We start from the raw sequence: 9,305 nt of genomic DNA on the forward strand, positions 1-9,305 counted from the left end.
TGCTGGCCCCTCTCCCCTGTGAGAACATTCTGCACCCTCTCTGAGACATCCTTGATCCTGGCACCAGGGGAATAACACACCATTCTGCTTTTTCTCTGCTGGCCACAAAAACGTCTGTCTGTACCTCTGACTACAGAATCCCCTAACACAATTGATATCTTGGAAGCCGACGTACCCCTTGTTGCATTCGAGCCAGTCTCAATATCAGAAACTCGGCTGTTTGTGCTACGTTCCCCTGAGAATCCATCACCCCCTACATTTTCCAAAACAGCATACCTGTTTGAAATGGGTATATCCACAAAAGACTCCTGCCCTAGGTGCCGACCTCTCTCACCTTTCCTGGAGTTAACCCATCTATGTGACTGTATCTGAGACTTTCCCCTCTTCCTATAACTGCTATCTATCACATACTGTTGCTGTTGCAAATTCCTCATCACTTCTATCTGTCTCTCCAACGATCCACGCGATCTGATAAGATTCGCATCCAACAGCATTTATGGCAGATACAATCCGCAGCAACCCTTAAACTCTCTTTAAACTCCCATATCTGACAAGAAGTACATATCACTGCAAAGGCCATTTTTGCTTCTTCACAATCTACAGACCCAGAAAATAACATTGTCTTATTCCTCTACAAACACTGCCCCAGGTTAAATTAATAGCTATGGCTTATATTTTAAGTTTAATCAAGAGACTTATCTCCAAAAACATATAATCAAGAAAGAATCCAACATACTCACTATTGCAGCCTTTCTCTTGGACAGACTTAAAACAACAAGTAACTTATCTGATTCTGTGCTGTGAACTTCGCCCAACAGTTCCTCCAAGATTAGTTGTGAATTTCACTGTTTGTTACTTTTCCCAGATGCACTCCAATGGCCAGTGATACACGAATTCAAACAGCAAAAGTAGCAACTGTGCAGGTTCTCTCTTTCTCTCTCTCTCTCTCCTGCACTATCCTGACCATGTGCTTCCTTTGTCTGCTCTTCCCCCTTTTAAACTGCTGTTGTTTTGACTTGTTTTTTCCAAAGTTCCAAAACAATGCAACAGCATATAAAACAGTAATGGCTGCTCCTAGAATTCGAGGAAATCACCTCCAATACCTAAAATACCTTAAAAAAAAGGAGCAGCTCTTACAGCCAGAAATTGTTCCCGTCCTCCATCTTGGATTACATTCAAGAAAAAGACTAAAGTAAAGTTGAAATTGTCAGGGAATTACTCAAACTCTTCGGTGTGTCCGAGAAACAGACAAGTGCAGTAAAGGTGGAAAAACTAAAGTTGCAATTGAAAAAAATGGAGTTAGAAGATAAAAAGAGAGAGAGAAGAGAGAGAGGAAAGAGAGAGAGAGGAGGTTCTTAGCTGAGCAAACAGAGAGAGAAGAAAGAGAGAGACAAAAAGAGAGAGACTTTGAACTTGAGAAGTTGTGACTTAGTTAGCAAAGTCAGGTGAACAGGATGGAGATTAAAAGAGAAGGTAGTGATATATATATATATATATAAATGTCAAAACTCTGCCACATTTTCATGAGAAAAATGTTGAAGCCTTCTTTATTTCATTTGAAAAATTGGATAGGCAGATGGAGCGGTCCAAGGATTCACGGGTATTGCTAGTTCAGACTAAACTGGTAGGCAGAGATGGTGGGGTATTTGCCGCACTGTCAGATGAAGGGTCAAACAGGCTATTTTAAGTATTAATGAATTGGTACCAGAAGCATATAGACAACAGTTCAGAAACACAAAGAAGAAACCAGGTCAGACTTATGTTGAGTTTGAAAGAATTAAACAGAGTCATTTTGATCGAAGGGTGCATGCTTTGAAAATAGATAGGACCTAGAGAGATTATTCTGCTGGAGGAGTTTAAGTACTCACTTCCAGAGATGGTAAGAATTCACGTGGAGGAACAGAAAGTTCAGGAAGTGAGAAGGGCAGCAGAATTAGGAGATGAGTACATGTTGGTGCATAAGACAAGCTTCTAGCCAGAATTTCATCCTGTGAGGGATAGAAGTTGGGACCAGGGGAAATCCTACACTACGAAACCAAGAGTAGGGAGCACTGGTAAGACTTTACCACAGGATAAAAAAGAAGCCTAAGAGAGTGGAAAGGAGGTGAAAGGCCTCAGGTGTTTCCACTGTGGTAAGTGAGATATGTAAAGTCACAGTGCTGTTGATTAAAGAAAGGTGCTGTGGGAATAGATGTGGTAAAGAAGCTAAGCCAGTGGCATTAGTGAAGGTAGTAAAGGACACCCTGAGAAGAGCCGAGGAGCTGCAGGAGAGTGCACAGCCTAGGTCGGGGCTGGGTATGGGGCTAGTACCTGATCTCTACAAAGAATTCACCTCTGTGGGTAAAGTCTACTCAGAAAGAACAGGGGGAGAACGACTGGCAGTTATAATTTTGAGGGATACAGGATCTAATCAGTCACTGATAGTAAGAGATGAGCGAATATGACCTCTTTCTGATCTGTTATCTGAGAATGGATTGAGGATTGGCTGTCTAACAGAAGGCAGAGAGTTGGGATAAAAGGTTCTTTTTCAGAATGGCAGCCGGTGACGAGCGGTGCCCGGCAGGGTTCGGTGCTGGGGCCACAGCTGTTCGCATTATATATTAATGATTTGGATGAGGGAACCGGGGGCACTCTAGCGAAGTTTGCCGATGATACGAAGTTAGGTGGACAGGCAGGTAGTACTGAGGAAGTGGGGAGGCTACAGAAGGATCTAGACAGGGTGGGAGAGTGGTCCAGGAAATGGCTGATGGAATTTAACATGAGCAAGTGCGAGGTCTTGCACTTTGGCAAAAAGAATAAAAGCATAGACTACTCTCTAAATGGTGAGAAAATTAATAAAGCCAAAGCACAAAGGGATCTGGGAGTGCACGTCGAGGAGTCTCTAAAGGTAAACATGCAGGTTGAGTCCGTGATTAAGAAAGCAAATGCAATGTTGTCTCTTATCTCAAGAGGGTCGGAATATAAAAGCAGAGATGTACTACTAAGACTTTATAAAGCTCTGGTTAGGCCCCATTTGGAGTACTGTGTCCAGTTTTGGTCCCCACACCTCAGGAAGGACATACTGGCACTGGAACGTGTCCAGCGGAGATTCACACGGATGATTCCTGGAATGACAGGTCTAACATATGAGGAACGGCTGAGGATACTGGGATTGTATTCGTTGGATTTTAGAAGATTAAGGGGAGACTTAATAGAGACGTACAAAATAATACATGGCTTGTAAAAGGTGGATGCTAGGAAATTGTTCCAATTAAACGAGGAGACTCGGACCCGTGGACACAGCCTTAGAATTAGAGGGGGTCATTTCAGAACAGAAATGCGGAGACATTTCTTCAGCCAGAGAGTGGTGGGCCTGTGGAATTCATTGCCACGGAGTGCAGTGGAAGCCGGGACGCTAAATGTCTTCAGGGCCGAGATTGATAGATTCTTGTTGTCTGGAGGAATTAAGGGCTACGGGGAGAACCCTGGTAAGTGGAGCTGAAATGCGCATTGGCCATGATTGAATGGCGGAGTGGACTCGATGGGCCGAATGGCCTTACTTCCACTCCTATGTCTTATGGTGTTATAATGTCATAATTTGTGGGATAGAAGGACAGAAATTTAGCATTCCCTAATGTAAGATCAGGTTGGAGTGCCGATTTAAGACTGGGGAAGTTACAGTGGGAGTGATTGACAGAGTATCAGTTCCAGGAATTCAGTTTGTTCTTGGGAATGATTTGGCAGAATCCAAGATGGGAGTGAGACCCCTTGTTGTGGAGAAGCCCAAGGAAGACCAAGAAACTGAGGAGTTAAAACAGAAATATCCTGGTATTTTCCCAGAATGTCTGGTAACCAGATTCCACTATCACAAGTCATAGCACAAAGCGAAAAGTAAAGAGAGAGATGAAGGAGTTAAAATTCAGTTAGCGGATCCCTGTTTGACGTAATGGTGCAGGAAAAACCTGAACAGACAGAGGGTCAGATAGAAGTGTTTAATCCTGAAAGACTAAGAGACATGCAACAGCACAACAAGATGATAAAAAATATATATGTGAATGTGTACTCCGAAAAGGAGGCAGAGAATTCGGAGAGTTATTATTTGAAAGATAGAATCCTAAGATGGAAATGGAGACCACGGCAGGTTCATGCAGAGGAGAAATAAGCCAAAGTGCAACAGATTGTGTTGCCGGTAGCTTGCAGACAGGAGGTGTTACAGTTACCACATGAACTACCTGTAGGAGGTCACTTAGGGGTACAAAGCTCACATCCTACCACAAACTCCAGCCCCACTCCAGGTCCTAGCCCCCTTCCCATCTCGAACTCCAGCCCCACTCCAGGTCCTAGCCCCCTTCCCACCTCAAACTCCAGCCCAATGCCAGGTGTTAGCACCTATCCCACATCAAACTCCAGCCCCACTCCAGGTCCTAGCCCCCTTCCCACTTCAAAGTTCAGCCCAATGCCAGGTGTTAGCACCTATCCCACATCAAACTCCAGCCCCACTCCAGGTCCTAGCCCCCTTCCGACCTAAACTCCAGCCCCACTCCAGGTCCTAGCTCCTATCCAACATCAAACCCCAGTCCCACTCCAGGTCCTAGCTCCTATTCCACATCAAACTCCAGCCCCACTCCAGCTCCTAGCACCTATCGCACATCAAACTCCAACCCTACTCCAGGTCCTAGCTCCTATCCCAAATCAAACTTCAGCCCCACTCCATGTCCTAGCCCCCTTCTCACCTTGAACCCCAGCCCCACTCCAGGTCCTAGCTCCATCCCACCTCAAACCCCAGCCCCACTCCAGGTCCTAGCCCCCTTCCCACCTCGAGCTCCAGCCTCACTCCAGATCTTAGCTCTCAAGCCTGCCATGTCTTCACCATTCCCCCAGACCTCTCCCTCACTGAGGACAAATGTTTAGTCCTCAGTAAAGGCCCCACCTTTATCCCTCTACAGTCCCAGATTAATGAGTTTGACACACACTGCGACTTGAACATTTCTTCCGCTGCCTCTGCATCTGTGCCCACTTTTACAACCAAGACACCTGCCCTCCCACCGAAGTCCCCTTCTCCTGCCTACAACACACCCCATCCACCTAGACACCCATGCTGGCCTGCTACTTGCCCTTGACCTCTTCATTTCAAACTGATGCCATGACATCAACCACCTTAGCCTGTCCAACGGCCTCACCCACTCCAACCTCTCACCCTCACAATGCGCAGCCCTCCACTCCCTCTATTCCAACTCCAACTCCAACTTCACTATCAAACCAGTGGACAAATGGAATGCAGTGGTAGTTTGGCGCACTGACCTCTATACCGCTGAAGCCAGACGCCAACTCGAAGACACCTCCTCCTACCGCCCCCTCGACCATTACCAAACCATCATCTCCCAGACCATACAAGATCTCATTACCTCAGGGGATCTCTCACCCACAGCTTCCAAACTCATAGTCTGGGAACCCCACACCACCCGATTCTACTGCCCACCCAAGATCCACAAGCTTGACTACCCCAGCTGACCCATCATCTCAGCCCTGCTCCTGCCCCACTGAACTCATCTCCACCTACATCGATACTGTCCTATTCCATGTTCCAGGAACTCCCCACATACGTTCAGGACACCACCCACATCCTCCACCTCCTCTAAGACTTTCTGACCCCCAATGCCTCATCATCACCATGGACGTCCAGTCCCTCTACACCTCCATCCACCATGGCCTGGTCCTCCCTCTGTTTCTTTCTTTCCGACGTCCCCACCAGTAGACTTCCACTGACACTCTTATTCTTTTGGCTGAACTGGTCCTTGCCCTCAACAATTTCTCCTTCTAATACTCCCACTTCCTCCAGACCAAAAGGGTTGCCATGCGCACCCGTATGGGCCCCAGCTATGCTTGTCTCTTTGTTGGCTACGTGGAGCAGTCCATCTTCCAGAGTCACACCGGCACCCCTCCCCACCTCTTCCTCCGCTACATTGATGACTGCATCGGTGCCAACTCGTGCTCCCACGCGGCGGTTGGGCAGTTCATCAACTTCACCAATACATTCCACCCCGACCTTAAATTCACCTGGACCATATCGGATACCTCTCTCCCATTCCTAGACCTCTCCATCTCCATCCATGAGGATCGTCTCAACACTGACATTTTTTACAAACTCACCAACTCCCACAGCTACCTCCTGCAAAATTGTTATCCTGTGTACCCAATTCCTCCGCCTCCGCTGCATCTGCTCCGAGAAGGACCAATTCCACCATAGAACACACCAGATGGCCTCTTTCTTTGAAGATTGAAATCTCCCCTCCCACACGGTTGAAGATGCCCTCCAACACATCTCATCCATGTCCCTCACCTCTGCCCTCAAATCACACCCCACCAACCTCCGTATACATCACATCATCCGCCAACATTTCTGCCACCTACAAACGGACTCCATCACCAGAGATATAGTTCCCTCCTCATTCCATCTGCTTTATGCAAAGACCATTGCCTCCACGACTACCTGGTCAGGACCACACCCCCTAACAACCCACCCTCCCCTCCTGGCGCCTTCTCCTGCCACCGCAGGATTTGCAAAACATGCGCCACATTCCCCCCACCTCACCTAAATCCAAAGTTCCAAAGGAGCCTTCCACATCCATCAAAGTTTTACCTGCACATCCACCAATGTCATTTATTGTATCCGTTGCTCCCGATGGTGTCTCCTTTACACTGGGGAGACTGGACGCCTTCTCGCAGTGCACTTTAGAGAACATCTCCAGGCAACCAGCACCAATCAACCCACCATCCCGTGGCTGAACAATTCAACTCCCCCTCCCACTCTGCCAAGGACATGCAGGTCCTGGGCCTCCTCTATCACCACTCCGTCACCACCCGACGCCTGGAGGAAGAACGCTTTATATTCCGCCTTGGGATCTTTCAATCCCAGGACATCAATGTGGACTTCACCAGTTTCCTCATTTCCCCTCCCCCCACCTTATCCCAGTTCCAACCTTCCAGCTCAGCACCGCCCTTATGACCTGCCCCACCTGTCAATCTTCCTTCCCACCTATCTAGTCCACACTCTTCTCCGACCTATCACCTTTACACCCACCTCCATCCACCTGTTGCACTCTCAATGACCTTCTCCCCAGCCCCACCTCCCTTCCACTTACCTCTCCATCCCCAAGGCTCCCAGCCTCATTCCTGATGAAAGGCTCCAGCACGGCACATTGATTTTCCTGCTCCTCGGATGCAGCCTGACCGGCTGAGCTTTTCCAGCAACACACTCTCAACAGTAGAGAACAAAGGCCATGCAAAATGTTTGACCAAATTGAACCACAGACCAAATAAAGAGAAGACCAACGTGAGATAATGGATGCATTTTAACTCAATTTTATGGGATTTATTGCTGGCCCAAATTGAAGTTTTAAAGCACATTAATTCTGCACATGGAGGAAGGTGGGAAAAACGTCTGAACTCTCCAAATGCACCAGCTAAAAATGAACTTCACTTTTTACAGACTGACTTTGAGAAAAAACAAATTCAGCTGAGAATGTAACAATGTTACATGGCGTGGGGCAGATATGGTCCAATCAATATTGTAATTAAAAGCAAAATTTTGTTTTGTATTGCACAGGTACATCAAGTGTTTCAACAACTGCTCCTACTGAATCATCTTCAACATTTATACCATCAACGACTACAATACCAACCTCCACATCCACGACTCCACCAGCAGCTACATCCGAACCAACAAGTACACAGACCTCCACTCTGCCAATAACAAGTGAGCCCACACCAAACTGAACAAGGGGTTTCCCTACGGAGTCAAAAGGAACTAAGAAGCATCAGAAATTTCTCTCTTACTGCTATTGCAAACTGGGTTTGGAAAAAATTTCAAATCCTTCAAACATTATCATTGATAGTAAGGTTCGCAGCACTGCTTGGCTCAGATTCACAGCTGCAAAAGGAACAGTGATATCCACATTTCCGAAAAGAGATTTTGTTATATGTTCTGATAATACATGTTGAAACCCTGATCTAGGTCAGTACGTAAAATTGTAAGTCACTTCAACTGGATTCCATCTTTAATGAATTGAATAGATTCAAAGACATTAATCCATATGCTGTTTAAGTTGGTTTTGGAAATTTGTGATTGAAAGTGGAGAACGATGGCCAACCAACATGTTTGAGCTAAGTTAGACTCAGACCCAGTAAGCAGAGTAGAGTACGAACTTACAGATGCATTTTATCACAAATGTACGATAGTCATTGTTGTAAAAGTGGGCAAAAATTAAGAGCTAGTGCATGTTAACTGTGCACATGAAGCAAGCCAGACAAAACTGTGAGAGAACTGAAAGATTGGTTTGCATGTCCAGGGAACAGATGAATCTAACCTGTAGAGTTACAGAATATTTTATTTTCTTGAAAGTTTTAATGTAGCGTCTGCCGAATGCACCAGCTACAAAGGCATTAACTCTTTTACAGATAGCTCGCAGACATTCCAAATTCGCATTTGAATTTAACTTTCTGAGATTGGATGGCAATGTTAAGAGTCATGTAATGTTGGAAATCAAGTCTAAATTTTGAGTTTTATTGCACAGGTACATCAAGTGTTTCTACATCTATGCCGACTGAATTTAGTGACTTTCCGAATGTACCAGCTACAAATCCATCTGTAAATGGTTCGCAGGCATTCCAAATTTAGCTTAGAATTTAACTTTCTGAAATTGGATGGCTATGTTAAGAGTCATGTTATGTTGGAAATCAAGGCTAAATTCTGATATTTATTGCACAGGTACATCAATTGTTTCCATATCTACATCCATTGAATCATCTTCAACACCTGTACAATCAACAACTACAATACCAACCTCCACATCCACAAATCCCCCACCAAGTACATCAGAACTAACAGGTGTGCAGACTTCCAGTAAAATGAATTTTTGCCTCAGAATCACAGCTGGAAATGCAGTAATTACCTACCTCTTCTTTTAAAGGAGATTTTATTATAATTTCTGACGTATTCTTGAAATACATGTCGAAACCCAGATCAGAATCAGTGGACAATGTACTCTTATCACAACAACTGGTCCAATCTTTAATGAATTGATTAGATTTAATGCCATCAACCCATGTTCTAGTTAAGTTAGTTTTGTAAATTATTGATTGAAAGTGGAGAGCAATGGCCATGCAACATGTTGACAAACGTTAACCGCAGTTCCAATAAAGAGAGGATCAACATTATACAATGGATGCATTTTATTTCAAATGCATGATAATCATTGCTTGGTCAAATTGAAGTGTTAATGCACATTAGTCCAGCAAATGGAGAAATGTGGGAAATATTCAGAGCA

The 9,305-nt window shown here is 45.3% G+C and overlaps 1 protein-coding gene across 1 annotated transcript in view; it reads left to right on the forward strand.

The window, feature by feature from the left end:
* LOC122556036 (uncharacterized protein PB18E9.04c-like) overlaps positions 1-9,305 on the forward strand; it is a 54,541-nt gene that overhangs the window by 8,279 nt on the left and 36,957 nt on the right. The window contains exons 3-4 of the mRNA XM_043702422.1: positions 7,586-7,735; positions 8,553-8,578. Of these exons, the coding sequence (XP_043558357.1) occupies positions 8,576-8,578 (3 nt within the window). The 5' untranslated portion in view covers positions 7,586-7,735; positions 8,553-8,575. The remainder of the gene's footprint in view (positions 1-7,585; positions 7,736-8,552; positions 8,579-9,305) is intronic.

Source organism: Chiloscyllium plagiosum, chromosome 13 (assembly GCF_004010195.1).
Source record: "Chiloscyllium plagiosum isolate BGI_BamShark_2017 chromosome 13, ASM401019v2, whole genome shotgun sequence".
In the NCBI taxonomy this organism is placed as follows: Eukaryota; Metazoa; Chordata; class Chondrichthyes; order Orectolobiformes; family Hemiscylliidae; genus Chiloscyllium; species Chiloscyllium plagiosum.